The 23,226-nt window shown below is 37.9% G+C and overlaps 1 protein-coding gene across 4 annotated transcripts in view; it reads right to left on the bottom strand.

Moving 5' to 3' along the window:
- The window catches only part of CENPC (centromere protein C), an 84,271-nt gene that overhangs the window by 36,298 nt on the left and 24,747 nt on the right, over positions 1–23,226 (bottom strand). For all 4 annotated transcript variants that reach the window (XM_081587816.1, XM_081587845.1, XM_081587836.1 and 1 more), the window contains exon 9: positions 1,295–1,486. In XM_081587816.1, coding sequence (XP_081443942.1) covers positions 1,295–1,486 — 192 coding nt within the window. The remainder of the gene's footprint in view (positions 1–1,294; positions 1,487–23,226) is intronic.

Here is a 23,226-nt window from a genome sequence, read left to right as displayed (position 1 = left end):
CCTGGCCCAGCCTAGCACCACTCCTGCCTCACCATGGGCACATAATGTAAAGCTCAAGAGTAAAGAAATATGGGTTCTGTTGTTTCAAATTGTAGCACAAAGGTCTCTGACCTTAAAGGGAACTTATGCTGCTTTTCTATGCTTCAGACTTGGTTTGTTCTTCCATCAGATGAAGGAGTTTGGACCAGGGGATCTGTAAGCATTCCTCCACTTTTGTGACTACCTACTTGATCCCAACATGTCTCAGGACTAATCCATGTTTCAAGTCTTTTCTGGTAAATTATGGAGTTCAAGCATGCTTATCTCAGCTTTGTAAGATTTTTATTAATCCATATAATTACACGTTCATTAACCAGAGTACAGCTTCCAGCAACCTTGGGCAAAAAGATGAGCCCGCCAAAGCAATAACAGTAGAATTTAACATTTTAATGCTAAATATATGCCATTTAATACTTATAACTTAATGAGGTAGAAGTAATGGTAGTCACATTTTAAAGAGTAAGAAACTAAACAAAGTAATCTACTCAAAGTTTACCTTCAACATTTATCCTCCCACCATCAACCCGACCAACCTACTTCTAAGTGTTGCCACATACTCTGCCTTTACCTTTTCACATAATGTCCTTGTTTTAATCTAGAGCTAACCCTTTTATTCTGGGGTAGCCCACACCCACTCCTTGCCTACACAAGGACTCTGATCTTTTATTTATCCTGTACCTTTCTACACGGTAGTTTTAAAGAGCAGATGAGCTGATACAATATCTTGCATGTTAAAAAAGAGAGAGAGACCTTCTCTTGACCCCACATCTGCCATATCCCTTTATTTTACTGTCTCTTTGGTCTCACTTCTAAACTCCCTTGAACCCACCTCAGAGACTTTTGGTCTCATCATTCTACAAAAATAAATTTTATCAAGGTGATAACAACCTCCATGTTGTCAAAATCACACTGTCAATTCTTAGCTCTCATCTAATTCACGCCATGAGCAGTATTTAAAATAGTTCCTCACCTCATCCAATATATCTATATTGGTGGTATTCCTTCTATAGAATGTAAGTCATATAACAGCAGCAATTTTTCATTTTTGGTTTTATTTTTCCACAGCTGTATCCCTATACCGAGAATACTGTATATGATAAACCTTCATGAATATCTTTATAATTAATTGATTTAATATTTCTATTGATGATCCAATTTATTTTTTTCCTCATGAGATTTTTCTCAAGTGAACAGGAATATAAATCAAACACAGAGCCTCTGATACAATGAGTATGATTTAAATAAAAATACTTACTCTGCTCTGATTTTACCACCCACCAATCAGATGGGCGTCTAGAAATTCTTTGACTTCTTGTGACAGTTGAAGTTAATTCTTCAGGTTCAATTTTGTTCTTCTTGGATCCACTTGAAAAATGCTCCTTTTTGCTTTCCTTATCTTTTTTCTGATTCTTTTTATGAGGAACATTGGTGTTACCTTTCTTGCTTCCTAAAATAAAGAATAAAAATCAAAATCTACTGAACCAAAGAATATTCAGAAAACCACAGCCAATTAAAAAAACAAACAACAAAAAAGACCTCTCAATTATAGAAACTTCTTAAATTTATCCTATGGACTTCTTTTTTCTTCGTTTTTTTTAAAAGTCACACATTCTCAAAATCTACAACTTCCTTTCAGCTAAATGCAAACTTTGCACATTGCTTGATAAGCAACATATACTCCTGCGTCAAAAAGAAAAGTATAGTATGTAAAGGAAAAATGAAATATGTGACTCCTTCCACTACTTAAGAAAGTCCCACATAAGAAAAGGTTAAGCATTAAGCAATGCTTTTCTGTTTTAAAATAATTCATGACTTTAGTCAACCTAATTTATGGAAGAGAATATTTAACAGAAGGTCTCAATAAAGATATATTTCCTACCTGAAGGAAAAAAGAACGTTTCTTCGAATAGAATTTAAAAGAGGAAAAAGAATTTAAAACAAGAATGAATATGGAAAGCAACGAAAAGTTAAAGGTGTCAACAGTAGTTTCATTTTACTACAAAAGCAGGTAGAGAAGAAAAGATCTAACAAAAGGGACAGATGAATTCTAGTTTTGTTTTTGAGACTGACAACCAGGAAGAAGGGGAAATCAGAAATACAGGCTATTTTAATACAAATATTGCATCTATAATAAAATGTATACAACCATCAATATGAGTTTAACAATGGAAAAATTGTTTTTCAGAAAGAGAATTAAAACATTAGATGCTATATAATGAAAAATTTTCTTGATCACCAAGTCAGACAAGAAACCTGCATTTTTAAGTTTCTGATATAAATATTTCTATGAGATCCAAAGAAATTAAAATCATTATCAAGTAGGAAACTCATATAGTAAATAAACTGCATAAAAGTATATAAGATCAGGGGGAGTGGCCAGATGGCAGAATAGGAAGATCCTGAGCTCACCTCCTCCCACAGGCATACTAAAATTACAACTACTATTTACAGAGCAAATATTGATGAGAACAATTTGAAGGCTAACAGAAAAGACCTTCTACAACTAAGACATAATAAGCCACAAGATTGGTAGGAAAGGTAGAGACAAGAGACAATCAAGACCCAAGGTGGGAAACCTACACACAGAAGAATAATTACAATTGCATGGTTCTCCTTAGGGAGCCACACAGGTCTGAGTCCCACGCTGGGTTCCCCTGCTTAGGGTTCTTGCACCAGGAAGACAAGCCCCCCATAAAGTTTGACTTTGAAGGCTAGTGAGGCTTACTTTCAGGAGAATCTGAGGGCTATAGTAAATACAGACGCCACTCTTAAAAGGCAAAGGCAATGTAATTAAAATGGCAAAATCTCAAACACTCCAATGCCCAAGGCAGAAGCAGTAATTTGGAAGGAACCTGGGTCAGAACCACTTGCTGATCTTGGAGAGCCTCCCAGAGAGGCAGGTAGTAAGTGGAGCTCACTGGGGACCCAGATGCTGGTTGCAGTCATTGTTCTACCACAAGGACACTGCTGTCAGCAATCACAATTTTGGAATTTTGGAAACTTCTATCTAGCTTACGAGAGCTTCCCAGTGGTCAGTGGTAAAGAACCTGCTTGCCAATGCAGGAGATGTGGGTTCAATCCCTGGGACAGAAAGATCCCCTGGAGAAGGAAATGGCAACCAGTATTGGCAACTCGAGTATTCTTACCTGGGAAATCCCATGAGCAGAGGAGCCTGAAGGGCTGTAGTCCATAGGCTCACAAAACAGTCAGATATGACATAACGACTACTAAAAAAACAACAACATCTAGCTTACTAATGCCAGAACTCCCTCCACCCACCAGTAAGTCAGCATCAGTCCTGAGACAACCCAGGCCAAGAAGCCAACCTAGTTGGGACCCAGCCCTACTTATCAGTGGGCCAGCATTAGCCTCTGGACCCCTGGAACCCCTGGGCCAAACCATCAGGACTCAGCCCTACCCACCATCAGTCTGACACAAGCTCCAGGAATCCCAGGGCCTTGTAGCCAGAAATCCCAGGATCCAGCTCTGCCCACCCATGAATTTACACCAGCTCCAAAACACCCTGGACCTCACAGCCCACTGGTGTAAGGAACAGGTCCTGCCCACAAGCAGGCAACATCAACCCCAGGCCACAGCCCTGCCCACCAGCAGGCCAACACTAGCTCCCAGATCCCAGGCACCACAACCAGCCACCCCAGGACCTTGCTGAGCCCACCAGCAGCAGCAGCCTCCACACTATGCAAGGCCAAAAAACTGAGTAGGGTACAAGCCTGCCTACCAGCACTTTAAGTCATCTTTATTACCTATAGCATATAACATTGTTTGGTACACAAGCTCTCAAATAGACACCAAAATAACAAGTTCAGGTTAAAGCCTATATTTCACTAGGCAATGATATTAATAAAACTGCTACCAAGCATGAGCCATTTTAGATACTACCTAAATTTTGATACTTAAAATGTGGCTCACATCAACTACACTAGCATCACCTGGGATAGACTGTTTAGAAGAACAGAATATTGAGTCCCAGCCCAGATCCACTAAATCAGTTTATTAATCAATATTTTAACAAGACCCTCAGTGAATTCAAATGCACATGCAAATATGAAAAACACTATTCTAGGTGCTTTAGTCATTCTCCCAGTTAAATGTGATTAGGAAGTAGAGGGATAGAGGATAAAATGAGTGAAATTCTGTCATGAAACCTTACAGCAACATCAGTCTCTGATTCTATTTTCAGAAAGTTACAGGATTTGAGAATACTTTAAATTCAGAATGAAGAGAACTGATTGACACTGATAAAGAGAACTGATTTGCGCTTATAGAGGAGTAAAAGAAGACTATTTGCCTTAATTATACTGTTGTTGTTCAGATGCTAAGTCATGTCCACCTCTTTGGGACCTCAATGGGCTGCAGCACGCAAGGCTTCCCTGTCCTTTGCTATCTGCTGGAGTTCGCTCAAACTCACGTCCATTGAGTCAGTGATGCCATTCAACTATCTTATCCTCTGCTGCCCACCTCTCTCCTGCCGTCAATCTTTGCCAGCATCAGGGTCTTTTAAAATGAGCTGGCTACTGGCATCAGGTAGCCTAAGTTTTGGAGCTTCAGCTTCAGAATCAGTCCCTCCAATTAATATGCAGGGCTGATTTCCTTTAAGACTGACTGGTTTGATCTCCTTGCTGTCCAAGGGACTCTCCAAGAGTCTTTTCCAGCACCAGAGTTGAAAAGCATCAATTCTTTGGCGCTTAGCTTCTTTATGGTCCAACTCTCACATCCATACATGACTACTGGAAAAACCATAGATTTGACTAGATGGACCATTGTTAGCAAAGTGATGTCTCTGCTTTATAACACACTTAAAATATGATTAAAATTTGTCAAAGCTTTTCTTCAAAGGAGCAAGTATCTTTTAATTTTGTGGCTGCAGACATGGTCCGCAGTGATTTGGGAGTCCAAGAAAATAAAATCTGCCACTATTTCCACTTTTGCCCCATCTATTTGCCATGAAAGTGATGGGACTGGATGCCATGATCTTAGTTTTTTGAATGTTAGAGTTTTAAGCCAGGCTTTTCACTCTCTTCTTTCACCCTCATCAAGAGTTTCTTTAGTTCCTCTTCACTTTCTGCCATTAGAGTGTTATTATCTGCATATCTGAGGTTGTTGGTATTTCTCCCAGCAATATTGATTCCAGCTTGGGATTCATCTAGCTTGGCATTTTGCATGATGTACTCTGCACATAAGTTAAAAAAGTACACTGACAATATACAATCTTGACACACTCCTTTCCCAATTTGGAAACAGACCAAGGCTCCAAGTGTGGTTCTAACTGTTGTTTCTTGACCTGCATACAGGTTTCTCAGGTAGCAGGTAAGGTGGTCTGGTATTCCCATCTCTTTTAGAATTTTCCGTTTTGCTGTGATCCATACTAAGGCTTTAGTGTAGTCAATGAAGCAGAAGTAGATGTTTTTCTGGGATTCCCGTGCTTTCTCTATGTTCCAAGTTGTTGTACAGTTGCTCAGTCGTGTCCAACTCTTTGCGACCCCATGGACTGCAGCACCCCAGGCTTCCCAGTCCGTCACCATCTCCTGGAGTTTGCTCAAACTCATGTCCATTGAGTCAGTGATGCCATTCAACCATCTCATCCTCTGTCATCCCCTTCTCCTCCTGCCTTCAATCTTTCCCAGCATCAGTCTTTTTCAGTGAGTTGGCACTTCTCATCAGGTGGCCAAAGTACTGGAGCATCAGCTTCAGCATCAGTCCTTCCAATGAATATTCAGGGTTATTTTCTTTAGGATTGACTCATTTGATCTCCTGGCAGTCCAAGGGACTCTCAAGAGTATTCTCCAGCACCACAGTTCGAAGGCATCAATTCTTTGCTGCTCAGCATTTTTTATTGTTCATCTCTCACGTCCATACATGACTACTGGAAAAACCACAGCTTTCATTATATGTACCTGGATGTTGGCAATTTACCTCTGGTTCTTCTGCCTTTACTAAATCCAGCTTGTATACCAGGAAGGTCTCGATTCATATACTGTTGAAGCCTAGCTTGAAGGATTTTGAGCGTTACCCTGCTAGCATGTGAAATGAGCACAATTCTACAGCAGTTTGAACATTCTTTGGCATTGCCTTTGAGATTGGAATGAAATCTGATCTCTTCCAGTCCTGTGGCCATTGCTGATTTTCCAAATTTGCTGGCATACTGAGTGCAGCACTTTACCATCATCATCTTTTAGCAACTACAATAGCTCAGCTAGAATTCTATCACCTCCATTAGCTTTGTTCATAATAATGCTTCCTAAGGCCCACTTGACTTCACTTGACTCCACACTCCAAGATGCCTGGCTCTAGGTGAGTGACCACACCATCATGGTTTTCCGGGACCTTTTTTTATATAGTTCTTCTGTGTATTCTTGCCACCTCTTCTTAATCTCTTCTCCTTATGTCTGGTCCTTGCCACTTCTGTATTTACACTGCTCCGTAATTATACTGAATCAGGCACAAAAATTTTTATTAAAAAAAATAGAAAAGAATCTACTGTACCAATATTGTGCTTAATAATAGTAGCAACCAATACGTTCAAGATGATGAGAATAGGAAACACTACAAGCTACCACAAGGTAAAAACTTGTAAATAAATAACATCTTTTAGGGAGTAGATATAGAAAATAATAAAGGGTCAATTTACAAAATACCAAAGCAAAAATGAGAACTTTTAACATAGTTGCCACTATTAGTTTGAAAAATTATTTGCACAACAGCAAGAATTTTCACTGATGAGTATCATTTTCCAGCCCCCAAGATTTCCATCCACATCTCTCTTCTCTAACTCCTTTTATTTGTCTTTCCTTCTTGTTTTTCCCTTGTGCTTCTCAAAAATATCCTCAGGAACTGCTTCAATAAATGAGAGGTGCTCATGATGACAGAGATTATTGTCCATATTCATTGAATTGATTCAAAAAAAGAAAAAAAAACTGATATGAACGATTTAAAGGAAAAGAATATGAAGAGGAAAATGCTATCATCAAAGATTTATTCAGATGATACCAAAAAAAAAAAATCATACAAAGTAAAAAAAAGAAACCAATTAAGAACACCATTTCAGAATCCAACTCCAGATCAAGAAAGATTAGAAAATGAACGACATAAAAAGGAACGTATACAGAACATTAAGCTGATATTTGAAACACCTGGTAATATGAAAAGAGGTGACTTAGAACTGTGAGGACACAAGTCATAAGCAGGGCAATAGCTAGGAAAAAAAAAGTGACTACTGTAAAAAATTTTGTATATTTACATGTACAGGAATAGGATTCTGAAGATGGGGCATGTTCAGATAAACATAGCAAGAGTATTCATCCAAAATAGAGCAATACTTCTACTTCTGTCACTGCTGATAATATATTCCAGTGAGCCACAGAAATGCTATGGCAAAGTGGTTTTACGAACACGAAAGATAGTTCCTATTCTTCTGGAGCTTTCAGTCCAGACTCTAAGAGTACAAGACAAATTCAGCATTTTCTTATTATGTTTGAAAATGAAGAGTGCTTTGGAGCAGATGTAGGAACATATAGGGTGAGTGATAATAATCAAGGAAAGTAATATTTAAACTTAGTACACAGCTTGGTAGGGAACCCAGGTATATTTTATTTTCTAAGTAAAAGGAAGAGCATACAAAGAGGCCCACAGCTGAGAAAGTGGTCTGTTCATGCAACTGGAAAAAATTCATTATAAACCAGCCCAGGAGATAAATCTGGAGAGGAAAGAAAAGCAAGGGTATGTGCATAAAATGCTAAAATAATCTAAGAAACAGATTAATGTAACTTGGCCAAGGGGGATAGCAGCAGCAATGGAGGGAAACATTAGATTTGAAAGCTACTAAGGAAGAATTCGAAAGACTTACTGACTTTATACGGTTTGCCAGGTAAAGAAAACAGGAGTTAAAGATGAATCAGATTTCTTTCTTATTATGACTGTTTATGAAGATACTGAGAACTAGCAGAGGAAGAAGTTGGGAGGAATTTAGTTTCCAATATGTTGAGTTTGAGAAGCCTGTGGGACAACAAATGTAGAAAAGTTAATTTGCTCAATCCAAGTCATCAGTTTAGGCATTACAATTATGTCAAGTGCCTTGTGAATCAAAGGGAAATTATTTTCAGAATTAGAAATATCTCCATATTTTTAGTCTTTGAAAACGATATGGTTGGTAGAATAATGACTTCCCAAAGATTCACCTGTCCTAATCACAAAATCTGTGAAAATGTTACTTTACATGGCAAGAAAGTTTAGAGACATGATTAAGGTAATAAACCTTAAAATAAGGAGATTATCCTGGATTATCCCAGCTGGCTGAATCCAATTACATTGAGAAGGCTGGCATTGCTGGTTTTGAGACTGTAAGAGGACAGCCATAATTTAAGGAACAAAGGCGATTTCAGGAAGGTAGAAAAAGCAAGGAAACAGATTCTCTTCTAGAACAACCAAAAAGGAACAAAAACCTTGTAAACACCTGGATTTTGACCCAGTAAAATCCATTTCAGACTCTTGACTCACAGATGGGAAGATAATGTGTGTTGTTTTAAACCACAAAGTATGTAGTAAGTTGTTATGAGAGCAAACGAAAATTAATGCAGAATGCTATATTAATTAACCAATCTAGATAAATTCAAGTTTTATATACACAAAAACTAGTGTACAAAATATAGCAGGTACTCAATAAAAGTTTAACATTTATAATTTAAGAGAGTATCATGCAAGTACACTTTCTTGATGCAATGTTTTTTACTAAGAAATTATAATATGCACCTTTCAAATTTTATGAATTCATGTTCTACTAGTTTTAAAAAATATGTTTTCTTGTAATGTTAACTATCACCCTCAGTTTAGTCAGATTCTCCATATAGTGTTTTCTTAAAATGACCAAATGCTGATTAGAAACTGCAGGAAACAAAAAAATAAAGAATAATTCCAATAAAAAGGATATGGTACATGTCTGACATTTATAAGAAGTCCATTAAATAGGTCATTTTTCCTTCTACTGTAAGCAGAACTTGTCAAATATGCAAAGGCATATATAGGCAAAACTGAAGTCTGACAACTATTATTTCAGGTGATATAAAGTCTATGTTATAGACAATACAAAAAGAAAGCTAAAATAACTGAATGTAAGCATGAGCTTAGTTGTTTCCAACTCTTTGCAACCCCATGGACTGTAGCCCGCCAGGCTCCTCTGTCCAAGGGATTTCCCAGGTAAGAATACTGGAGTGGTTTGTCATGCCCTCCTCCAGGGGATCTTCCTGGCCCAGGGATGGAACCCTTGTCTCCTGCACTGCCAGGACGAGTCTTGACCACTGAGCCACCAGTGATAACTATATTAAAGAGGAATTTTTTTAAAAAAGATTAGCATAAATATCGGGCTTTTAATATATTCTCTCTTTCCTCTATATTAACAAGAGTACAGAAAATTCAGGCACAAAAACAATTCCACTTAAGCATTAAAAATTTTCACGTTTTCAAAACTTTTCGATGTAACAAAAAATATGGGCTCTAGGTTGAGACAGATCTTAAGACTAATATTTAACCTCTTTTGAGTGTTTTCTCTTATCGGATAGGACTGTCAAGGATTAAGCTGTATTTCACACATATAAAGTGCAAATAAATCTGGTGTTTTCTAGTCCATTAACTATTTCGGAGAAAGTTCTTTCTGTAAGAAATATCTTTTCTCTCTATTACAGAAAAAGTGATACACTTCAACATTCATTTACGATCAAAACTCTTCAAAAAAGTGGGCACAAAGGGAACGTACCTCAGCATAATAAAGGCCATATATGACATATATGACAAAGCCACAGGTAACATCATACTCAACGGTGAAAAGTCGAAAACATCCCCTAAGACCAGGAATGGTGAAAAGCTGAAAACATTTCCTCTAAGACCAACTCTCATCACTTTTATTCAAAACAGTTTTGGAAGTCTTAGCCACAGCAATCAGGGAAGGAAAAGAAACAAAAGAAATCCAAATTGGAAAGGAAGAAATAAAACTGTCACTGTCTGCAGATGACAAGATACTATTAGGTTGGTGCAAAAGTAACTGCCGTTTTTGCATTGTTGAAATTTGCTATTTGATATTGGAATATAGTCTTAAATAAACATACTTATGTTATATATCATTTTAATGCACACTTCTATGTTGTTTTGCTAATGACTTATTACTAGCTGCTGATTATATTACTTAAATAGACTATGGAAATGATGTTAGACAAAAAGCAAATTCAAGCAATTTTCTTATTCAAGTTCAAGATGGGTCGCAAAGCAGCAGAGACTACTAGCAACATCCACAACATGTTTGGCCAGGAACTGTTAATGAACATACAGTGCAATGGTGGCTCAAGAAGTCTGGCAAAGGAAATGAGAGTCTTGAGGATGAGGAACACAGTGGCCAGACATCGGAAGTTGACAATGACCAACTGAGAGCAATCATCGAAGGTGATTCTTTTACAACTACACAAGAAGTTGCTGAAGAACTCAACGTCGATCACTCTATGATCATTTGACATTTGAAGCAAATTGGAAAGGTGCAAAAGCTCAATAAATGGGTGCCTCATGAGCTGACTGAAAATAAAAAAAATCATGCTTTGAAGCATCATCTTCTCTTATTCTACAAAATAATGAACTTTTTCGATCAGATTGTGACATGTGACGAAAAGTAGATTTTCTACAACAACCGGCAACAAACAGCTCAGTGGCTGGACCGAGAAGAAGCTCCAAAGCACTTCCCAAAGTAAAACTTGTACCAAAAAAATGATCATGGTCCATGTTTGGTAGTCTGCTGCCCGTCTGATCCACTACAGCTTTCTGAAGCCCGACAAAATCGATACATCTGAGACGTATGCTCAACAAATCGATGAGATGCTCAGAAAACTGCAATGCCTGCTGCTGGCATTAGTCAACAGAAAGGGTCCAGTGCTTCTCTACAACACGCCTGACCTCACGTTGCACAACTAACAATTCAAAAGTTGAATGAATTAGGTTATGAAGTTTTGCCTCATCTGCCATATTCACCTGACCTCTTGCCAACCATCACTTCTTCAAGCATCTCAACAACTTTTAGCAGGGAAAAAGCTTCCACAATCAGCAGGAGGCAGAAAATGCTTTCCAAGAGTTCATCAAATCCTGAAGCACTGATTTTTTTTTTTTCTTTCTTGAAACACAGAATTTTATTTAGAAACTGTTTAAAGTAGAAAAACTCTGTCTGTCAAGAAAGACCAGGTGGAAAATGGGTTCCCAATAAAATGGAATTTTAGGACAATGATAGTCTAAAAGGCCACAAAAGAGAAATAGCACCACTGTTATTTGAACAATGGCTAGTTACTTGCATTTTTTGGCATTGTTATTCACTGAATCTGAGTTTTCCTCTGAATTCAACACAGAGCATGCACTACACAAGTTTTATCATAAAATATCTGCTTGCTACACACATTTTAGGACAAACTACCACCAGAAACAAATCAATACAAATACATCAGGGGCTAAACAATCTCAGCAGTGGGTGACACAAATTTGCAGAATTCTGCCAAATAAAGGAACTGAGTCAGCTGTGAGCAGAGTAAATGAGGGAGTTAAGGAATAAAATGTTTTAAATATTAATAATTAATTCAGACACGGTACTATATTTTCTGAAAAATAAAATTAATATCTGGTAACATGCTAACATTCTTATCTCCAAAGAGATTAGTGCACTGGCAAAGTATTCTGATAAAAGTCAAGGGCTGTGGACAGCAGGTACCGAAAACATCCAGTCTTACAAATCCCAAGAGAGTGGTGGCCTTCACTGATCACTCCCTTTGCCAGAGGTCCAGAAAGAACTTGTAGCATGATCAACTACTGTTGAACTTTCACTCTAAGCAGCAAATTTTAAGGAGCCAAAGAGGAGTCCCAGTGGGCAAGGAGATAAGAGAAACATGTTAAATGTAAACTTACAAGAGAGTAAAATGGGACACAACCCTCATTCAAATCCCAAGATGCAGGCAAGTCCCCAAAAGTAGATGTTAGGTTTAAAAACTGGACATATCTCATTTTCCCCCACCGCCCCACCCTGTCCCCGCCAAAAAAAAACGACACACAGAATTATCAGGGAAAAATCACCAGAGAAACGCTCAGTGAAAATCAAGCTCTTCAAATCAAATGTCTCAGGCCTGAAATACATCCTATATTCATCCAGGCAACAAAGCCTCTTGCCAAAGCATGGATTTTTAAGCTACAGGAATAAAACTTATTTCTCACTGGCAAAAAAAGTATTGACTGAAATGATTCCTATTTTGATTAATAAAGAGGTGTTTAAGGCTTGTTGTAATGATTTAAAATTCACAGTCCAAAACTGCAATTATGTTTGCACCAACCTAATACACATAGAAAATCCTGAAGATGCTACCGGAAAATTATGAGAAGTCTTCAGTGAAAAACAAAATTTGCAGGATACAAAATTAAGATACAAATCTGTTGCATTTCTATACACTAACAACAAAATATTAGAAAGAGAAATTAAGGACAATCCTATTCACCACTGCATTAAACATAAAATACTTAAACCACCTAAGGAGGCAAAAGACCTGTACTCCAAAACTATGAGATGCTGACAAAAGAAATCAAAGATGACACAAACAGATGGAAAGATATATCATGCTCTTGAAATGGAAAAATCAGATTTCTCACAATGACTATCCTACCCAAGCAATCTACAGATTCGATACAATCCCTATTAAATCATCAATGGCATTTTTTGCAGAACTAGAACAAAAACACTTTAAATTTGCATGGACACACAGAAGACTATGAATAAGCAAAACAATCTTGAAAAAGAAAAACGGAGCTGGAGGAATCAGTTACCCTGACTTCAGACTATACTACAAAGCTACAGCAATCAAAACAGTATGGTACTGAAACAAAAACAGACATACGGACCAATGGGTCAGGATAGAAATCCTAGAAATAAACCCATGCACCTATGGTCAATTAATGTACGACAAAGGAGACAAGAATATACAGTAAAAAAACGACACTCTCTTGAATAAGTGGTGCTGGGAAAACTGGATGGCCACATGTAAAAGAATAAAATTAGAACATTCTCTAGCACTATACACAAAAATAAACTTAAAATAGATAACAGATCTAAATGTAAGACCAGATACTATAAAACTGCTAGGGGAAAACACAGGCAGGACACTCTTTCACATAAATTACAGCAGTATCTTTTTGGATTCACTTCCTAGGGTAATGAAAATAAAAACAAAAATAAACAAACATGACCTAATTAAACTTAAATGATTTTGCACAGTAAAAGGGAAGACATATACAAAATGAAAAGACAACTCACAGAAGGGAAGGAAATACTTGCAAATGAAGTGACCAATAAGAGATTCATTTCCAAAATATACAAATGGCTCATACAGCTCAATATAAGAAAAAAAGCAAAAATACCCAAATGAAAAATGGGCATAAATAGGCATTTCTCCAAGAAGACATACAGATGGCCAATAGGCACAAGAAAGGATGTTCAATATTGCTAATCATTTGAGAAATGCAAATCAAAACTACAAGGAAGTATCACCTTATACCTGTCAGAAGAGCCATCATCAAAGGTCTACAAATAATAAATGATGGAGAGGAAGTAGAGGAAAAAGAACCCTCCTACACTGTTGCTGGGAATGTAAACTGGTGCACTCACTGTAGAGTACAATATGGTAGTTCCTTAAAAAACTAACAATAGGATAAGCCCTGCAACAAAGAGGGCAGGCAGTGAGACGAAACAAGTGCACACAAACCCTACAATGCAGAGGGCGGGCATGGGGAGCCAGAACAAGTCTACACTAGCCCTGCAATGCAGCACAAGGGCCCCAGAAGCCAACAGAAGTGCACATAAACCCTTCAAGGCAGAGGGAGGACCGGAGAAGCCAAGATAAGGGCACACAAGCCTAGCGAAGCAAAGGGCAAGCCAGGGGAGCCAAAACAGGTGCACACAAGCTCTACAACACAGACGGCGGGCCTTGGGAACCGAGACAAGTGCACACAAGCCCCATGACACAAGTTGAGCTCAGGGGGCTGAAGGAAGCCCACACAAGTTTCTGCGACACAGAGGGCACAAGAAAAGATCCACACAAGCCCCTACCTAGCAAGCTTTGGCCAACAGTGCAGGGCAGGACAGGGGAATGATCCCAGGGATAAGAAGGGGGCTGGTGGCAGTGAAGATACCCCGAGAGAGCCAATTTAAGTGGCTGCAGAAATAGACACATCTAACACTTCCCTCATAGCTCAGTTAGTAAAGAATCTGCCTGCAGTGCAGGAGACCTGGGTTCTATCCCTGGGTCAGGAAGATCTCCTGGAGAAGGATATGGCAATCCACTCCAGTATCCTTGCCTGGAAAATCCCATAGACAAGAGAAGCCTGGTGGGCTGCAGTCCATGGAGTCACAAAGAGTCAGACATGACTGAGCAACTAACACACACACAACACTGCCAAAGCCAGAAGGACTGTCCAAAGGCATACTGAGCCATAGACACTCCAAAACCTACTACTCTACACTGCACTGCCCTTCAGAGATGAGATCCAGCTCCATCAACCAGAACACAGGCACAAGCTCCCCTAACCAGGAAAACATCACAGGACACTAACGCAATCCCATCCACAGGGGTAGACTCCACAACCAAAGAGAACTATGACCTTGAGAACCTTTTATTTTCTTATAAATCACACTCTTTATTCCCCCTACATATTTCCACCTTAACATTAGCCTTCTGTGGTGCTATGGTGTTTTCCTCTTTACTTTTCTTGTCTAAAAAAAAAAATCATTAAAAAAATTTTTTTTCTCCTTTTCACCCTATTTTTTAATGAGTTTTTTCATTTTGTTTTTTATATATTCAACTGCTTTTCCTATAGTTCTTTACCGGCTATATCTATTTCTGAATATACATATAAATCTTCTCCACATATGTCTATTCATCTTTGCTTTTCTATTTTTTCTGTCGCTCTTTTTTTAAAACTTCTTTTCCACCCTCTCCTTTTCTCTTTGCCTCCCTTCTCCTCTTTTTTTTGTCTTTTTTCCTTCTCCCTGTTTTCCTTCACGCTTTCTTTTTTCACCAAGTAGGTTAAATTGCTGAGTTCTCTGTTATACTTCCCAGTTGGCCCTCAGCTCATGCAGTTTTCCAGAATGAGCATTACCTAGCTCTGCTTTTAATTGGTTGGTATCACTTTTGACTTCCCTTGTTCACCAAGACAATCTACTGCACTCTTTTCTTTAGAACACTTTGGTTATAACTGTATTTGTGGAAGTATGTGTATACATCCCATTACCTCTGCAATTACCTGCTTGATCCGCTTGATCTCCTCCAACTAGAACACAGGCACAGGTCACCCCTAACAAGAAATCAACAGAAATCCCCAACCAACATTTCCCTCCAAGGGCAAAAAGCAAAAGGAAGAAGTAATACAACCCTAAAGCCTGGGAAAAGGAGACTTCAATGAAGCAAGTTAGAAAAAAGAAAAAAATGACAAAAAGACAGAGAATACAGCACAAATGAAAGAGCAAGGTAGAAACGCACAACACCAAATAAAGAAGAAATAAGCAATCTCCTTGAAAGAGAATTCAAAATAATGATAGCAAAGATGCTCTAAAGACTTGAAAATAGAATGGAGAAAATACAAGAAACATTTAACACAGTTAATACAATCACCGAGGACATAGAAGAAATAAAAGAATAAGCTGACAGATGAATAACACAATTACTGAAATTAAAAATACATTCCTCTAAAAGGAACCAATAGCAGAATAACTGAGGCAGAGGAATGGAGAAGTGAGCTGGAGGATAGAATGATGCAAATAACTGCTGAAGTGCAGAATAAAGGGAAAGACATGAAAAGAATTGAGGATATCATCAGAGACCTTCGGGACAATATTAAACATACCAATTTTCGAGTTATAGGAGTCACAGAAGAAGAAAAAAAAGAAGGCACTGAGAAAATTTTTGAAGAAATTATAGTATGCAGGTTAAGAAGTAACAGTTAAGTAGTATAACTTAAGTTATACTTAAGTTATATAAGTAGTAGTATAACTGCATAACAGTATAGTATGCAGTTAAGAAGTAAAATCGGACATGGACCAATGGACTGGTTTCAAACTGGGAAAGGAGTACATCAAAGCTGTATGTTGTCACCCTGCTTAGCTTATTTAATAGAAAGCAAAGAGGAACTTAGGAGCCTCTTGATGAAAGTGAAAGAAGAGAGTGAAAAAGCTGACTTAAAACTCAACATTCAAAAAATGAAGATCATGGCATCTGGTCCCATCACTTCATGGAAAATAGATGGCGAAACAATGGAAACAGTGACAGACTTTCTTTTCTTGGGCTTCAAAATCACTGCAGGTGGTGACTGCAGCCATAAAGTTAAAAGACGCTTGCTCCTTGGAAAAAAAGCTATGACCAACCTAGTGAAAGTGAAAGTGAAGTCGCTCAGTCGTGTCCAACTCTGCGACCCCATGGACTATAGCCTACCAGGCCTCTTTGTCCATGGGATTCTCCAGGCAAGAGTACTGAAGTGGGTTGCCATTTTCTTCCCCAGGGGATCTTCCCAACCCAGGGATCGAACCGGAGTCTCCCGCATTGCAGGCAGACGTTCCACCCTCTGAGCCACCAGGGTCATCATGACCAACCTAGACAGCATATTAGAAAGCAGAGACATTATTTTGCTGACAAAGGTCTGTCTAGTCAAAGCTATGGTTTTTCCAATAGTCATGTATGGATGTGAGAACATAAAGAAGGCTGAGCACCAAAGAACTGATGCTTTTGAACTGTGGTGTTGCCTCTTGGACTGCAAGGATATGAAACAAGTCAATCCTAAAGGAAATCAGTCCTGAATGTTCACTGGAAGGACTGATGCTAAAGCTGATGCTCCAGTACTTTCGCCACATGATGTGAAGAACTGAATCATTGGAAAAGATCCTGATGCTGGGAAAGATTGAAGGCAGGAGGAGAAGAGGACAACAGACGATGAGATGGTTGGATGGCATCACCGACTTGATGGACATGAGTTTGAGCAGGCTCCAGGAGCTGGTAATGGACAGGGAAGCCTGGCATGCTGCAGCCCCAGGTTGAAAAGAGTCAGACACAACTGAGTGACTGAACTGAGAGCTGAAAATTTTCCCAACATGGGAAAGGAAATAGTCGATCAGTCCAAGAAGCGCAGAGAGTCTCTTACAGGATAAACCCAAGGAAAAACATAATTAGACATATTAATCAAGCTAACTGAGATTAAGTACAAAGAAAGAATATTAAAAGCAGCAAGGAAAAAGTAACAAGTAACATACAAGAGAAAACACATACAATTAACAGCAGATCTTTCAACAGAAACTCTACAGGCCAGAAGGTATATATTTAAAGTACTGAAAGAGAAAAATCTACAACCAAGATTACTATATCCCCCAAAGATCTCATTCAAAATTGATAGAGAAATCAAAAGCTTCACAGACAAGCAGAAGTTAAGAGAATTCAGCACCACCAAACCAGCCTTGCAACAAATACTAAAGGGACTTGCATAGCCAGTAAACACAAGAGAATGGAAAGACCTACAAAACCCAAAACAATCAAGAAAATGCCAATAGGAACATATGTATCACTAATTACCTTAAATGTAAATGGATTAAATGTACCACCCAAAAGATACAGACTGACATTGAACAGACATAAAAAAAAGATCCATATATATATTCTGCCTACAGGAGACCATTTCAGACCTACAGAAACATACAGACTGAAAGTAAAAGGATGGAGAAAGATATTCCATGAGAATGGAAACCAAAAGAAAGCTGGAGTGGCAATCCTTATTTCAGACAAAATAAGACTTTAAAGAATATCATCAGAGACAAAGAAGGACACTATATAATGATCAAGGGATCAATCCAAGAAGAAAATACAACAATTGTAAATATGCACCTCAATAAGGCAAACACTAACAGGCATAAAGAGGGGAAATCGACAGGAACACAACAGTAGGGGACTTTAAAAACCCACTTACACCAACAGACAGATCATCAAAACAGAGAATCAAGAAGGAAACAGAAACCTTAAATGAAACAGTAGACCAAATGGACCTCACTGATATTTTCAGGACTTTCCATCCAAATGCAGAAGAATACACTTTTCAAGTGCACATGGAACATTCTCCAGGACAGATCACATACTGGCCACAAATCAAGCCTCAGTAAATTTAAGAAAACTGAAATTGTATCAAGTATTTTCTCTGACCACAAAGGTATGAGACTAAAAATCAACTACAGGAAAAAAACTGCAAAAAACACAAACTCATGGAGATTAAACAAGACATTAATAAATAATGAAGAGGTTACTGAAAATAAGAAAGGAAATCAAAAGATTACTAGAAACAAATGACAATGAAAACATGACAACCCAAAACCTGTGGAATTCAGCAAAAGCAGTTCTAAGAGGGAAGTTTATAGCAATACAATCATACCTCAAGAAACAACAAAAGCACTGAACAGACAATCTAACTCTACTAAAGCAGCTGGAAAAAAAAAAAAAAAAAAAAAACCCCAAAGTCAACAGAAGGAAAGGGATCATAAAGATCTGAGCAGAAATAAATGAAAAAGAAATGAAGAAAACAATAGCAAAGATCAATAAAAGTAAAAGCTGGTTCTTTGAGAAGATAAACAAAACTAACAAACCACCAGCTAGACTCATGAAGCAAAAAAGGGAGAAAAATCAAATCAACAAAATTCGAAATGAAAAAGCAGAGGTTACAACAGATACCCAGAAATACAAAGAATCATAAGAGAATATTATGAGTAACTATATGTTAATAAAATGGACAACCTTGAGGAAATGGACAGATTCTTAGGAAAGGTCAATCTCCCAGAACTGAACCAGGAAAAAATAGAAATTATAAACGACACAGTTACAAACACTGAAATCGAAACAGTGATCAAAAATCTCCCCAAAACCAGACGGCTTCACAGAGGAATGCTATCAAACATTTAGAGAAGAGCTAGTGCTTATTTTTCTGAAACTCTTAAAAAAAACTGCAGAGGAAGGAACATTTCCAAACTCATTCGACAAGATGACAATCACCCTGATATCAAAATCAGGCAAAGACAACAGGAAAAAAGAAAATTACAGGCCAATATCACTGATGAACATAGATGCAAAAATCCTCAACAAAATTCAAGCAAACAGAATTCAACAACACATTAAAAAGCTCATATACTATGATCAAGGTGGGTTTATTCCAGGGATGCAAGGATTCTTCAATATACACAAATCAATCATGATACACCATATTAACAAACTGAAAGATAAAAACCACATGATCCTCTCAGTAAATGCAGAAAAAACCTTCAACAAAATTCAGCATCCATTTATGATTAAAACACTTCAAAAAATGGGCATAGAACCTACCTGAACATAGTAAAGGCCATATAAGAAAAGCCCACAGCAAACATTATTCTCAATGGTGAAAAACTAAAAGCATTCCCTCTAAGATCAGGAACAAAACAAGGGTGTCCACTCCCACTATTACTCATCATAGTTTTGGAAGTCACAGCTATGGCAATCAGAGAAGAAAAAGAAATAAAAAGAGTACAGGCTGGAAAAGAAGAAGTAAAACTCTCACTGTTTAGAGATGACATGATACCATACATAGAAAACCCAAAAGAAACTGCTTAAAATCAGAAAATTGCTAGAACTAATTAGTGAATTCAGCAAAGTCATGGGATACAAAGTCAAAACACAGAAATTACTTGCATTCCTATACACTAACAATGAAAAATCAGAGAAATTAAGGAATCAATCCCATTTACCACTGCAACAAAAAGAATAAAATATTTAGGAATAAACCTACGTAAGGAGACAAAAGACTTTTATACGGAAAATTAAGACACTGATGAAAGAAATCAAAGACAACATAACAGATGATGAGATATACCATGCCCCTGCATAGGAAGACTCAATATTGTGAAAATGACTATACTACTAAATGCAATCTACAGATGCAATGAGATCCCTGTCAAATTACCAATGGTATTTTTCACAGAACTAGAACAAAAAATTTCACAGTTCATAGCAAAACACAAAAGACTCCAAATAGCCAAAGCAGTCTTGAGAAAGAAGAATGGAGCTGGAGGAAGCAACCTTCTTGACTTCAGATTACACGATAAAGCTATAGTCATCAAGACAGTATGGTACTGGCACAAAAACAGAAATATACACCAATGGAACAAGATAGAGAAACCAGAGATTAACCCACGCACCTATGGGTACCTTCCTTTTGACAAAGGAGACAAGAATTTACTATGAGGCAAAGATAGCCTCTTGAATAAGTGGTGCTGGGAAAACTGGACAGCTACGTGCAAACAAATGAAAAATTAGAAAACTACCTGATGCCATACACAAAGATAAAGTCAAAATGGCTTAAAGACCTAAATGTAAGACCAGAAGCTGTAAAACTCTTAGAAGAAAACATAGGTAAAACACTCGATGACATAAATCAAAGCAAGATCGTCTATGACCCATCGCTTAGTGCAGTGCAGTGCAAGTCGCTCAGTTGTGTCCGACTCTTTGCAACCCCATGGCCTATGCAGTCCATGGAATTCTCCAGGCGAGAATACTGGAGTGGGTAGCCTTTCCCTTTCCCAGGGGAGCTTCCCAACCTAGGGATCAAACCCAGGTCTCCCGCATTGCAGGTGGATTCTTTACCAGCTGAGCCACAAGGGACACCCCACCTTCTAGAGCAATGGAAATAAAAACAAAAATAAACAAGTAGGACCTAATTAAACTTAAAAGCTTTTGCACAGCAAAGGAAACTATAAGCAAGGTGAAAAGACAACCCTCAGAACAGGAGAAAATAATAGCAAAGGGAAAAACTCACAAAGAATTAATTTCCAAAATATACAAACAGCTCATACAATTCAATACCAGAAAAACAAACAACCCAATCAAAAAGTGGGAAAGGGACTTGCCAAGACATTTCTCCAAAGACGACACACAGATGGCTAACAAGTACATGAAGAGATGCTCAACATCACTCATTAGAGATATGCAAATCAAAACTACAATGAGATACCACCTCACACCAGTCAGAATGGCCGTCATCAAAAAGTCTACAAACAATAAATGCTGAAGAGGGTGTGGAGAAAAGGGAACACTCTTGCATTGCTGGTGGGAATGTAAACTGATACAGCCACTATGGAAGATGGTATGGAGATTCCTTAAAAAGCTAGGAATAAAACCACCATATGACCCAGCAATCCCACTCCTAGGCATACAACCTGAGGAAACCAAAACTGTAAAAGACATATGTAACCCAATGTTCACTGCAACACTATTTACAATAGCTAGAACATAGAAGCAACCTAGATGTCCATCGACAGATGAATGGATAAAGCTGTGGTACATATACAATGGAATACTACTCAGCCATAAAAAGGAACCCATTAAGTCAGTTATAATGAGGTAGACGAACCTAGAGCCTATTATACAGAGTGAAGTTAAGTCAGAAAGAGAAATATAAATATCGTACACTGACACATATATTTGGAATCTAAAAAGATGGCACTGATGAATTTATTTTCAGGGCAGCAATGGAGAAACAGACACAGAGAACAGACCTATGGACATGCGGGGACGGGAGGAGGGAGAAGGGGAGATGTATGGCGAGAAACATGGAAATTTAAAATACCATATGTAAAACAGACAGCCAATGGGAATTTGCTGTATGACTCAGGGAACTCAAACAGGGGCTCTGTGACAGGCTGGGATGTGAAAGGTGGGATGCGGAGGAGGGAAATGGGAGGGAGGTTTGGGAGGGAGGGGACATGGGTGTACCTACGGCTGATTCTTGTTGATGTATGACAAAAAAACACATTTCCTTCAATTAAAAAAAAGAAAAACTAACAATAGCATTACCATATGATCCACAAACCCACTCCTGGGCATGGATCTGGAGAAAACCATAATTCAAAAAGATACATGCACGTCAGTGTTCACGGCAGTACTACTTACTATAGCCAAGACGTGGAAGCAAACTAAACGTCCATCCACAGATGAATGGGTAAAGAAGGTGTGGTAATTATATACATACATACACAACACACACACTGGAATATTACTCAGCGCACGCACACACACACACACACACACACACACACACACACACACACACACACACACACACACACACACACACACACACACACACACACACACACACACACACACACACTGGAATATTACTCAGCCATAAAAAAGAATGAAATTATGCCATTTGTAGCAACATGGATGGATTTAGAGATTAGCATACTAAGTGATATAAGCCAGATAGAGAAAAACAAATATCATATGATATCCCTTATTGTGGAACCTACAGAAATAAAAAAGATACAAATAGGGGATGGAGGTAAATTAGGAGTTTGGGGTTAACATATACACACTACTATAAATGAAACAGACAACCAATAAAGACCTTCTATACTGCACAGGGAACTATACTGAGTATTTTGTAATAACCTGTAAGAGAAAAGAACTTGAAGAAGAATGTGTGTGTCTGTGTGTGTGTAACTGATTCAGTTTGCCATACACCTAAAACTAACACAACAGTGTAAGTCAACTATACTTCAATTTTAAAAAGTGATACAAAAAAACACAAGTTGATCTTTTCTTCATGATACTGTCACCATTATAAACCTCAGTTACTATACAGAGAGATGGCATAAAGAGAGTGGTTATATTTCAGGTTTCACTAGGACAATCCAACTTTATGCTTACTGTCATGACATCCTCTCCCATTTTCATGTGTCCCAGTTTGAATAAATGATATACTGTCCCAAAATAAAAAGTTTTTTGATATATTAGTCAGTTGATTATTCTCTGTGCTTCCAATATCATCTTGTGGATGTATGTATATTTATCTGTTGGTCTACAGACATTACCAGATGGATCTTATTTAATGATGAAAATTATTAGCAATCTTTGTAAGTTCAGAGCCTAATATAATGACATTCAACAACTTTTAGATTAATGAGTAAATAATTGAACAGGAGTATTAATTTTTATCTGCAAGAACTAGCCCCACTAGCTGATTTCTTATCCAAATTTATATTTTGATAAGCCTCAAGAATATATGATGCTGTCTTATTTGTGTTCTGATAACTACCTGGTTTACTAAGCATTT

This window comes from Giraffa tippelskirchi, chromosome 1, assembly GCF_054371585.1.
Source record: "Giraffa tippelskirchi isolate mGirTip1 chromosome 1, T2T-mGirTip1v1.2.pri, whole genome shotgun sequence".
Taxonomy (NCBI): domain Eukaryota; kingdom Metazoa; phylum Chordata; class Mammalia; order Artiodactyla; family Giraffidae; genus Giraffa; species Giraffa tippelskirchi.
This window is presented reverse-complemented; position numbering and strand designations above follow the sequence as displayed.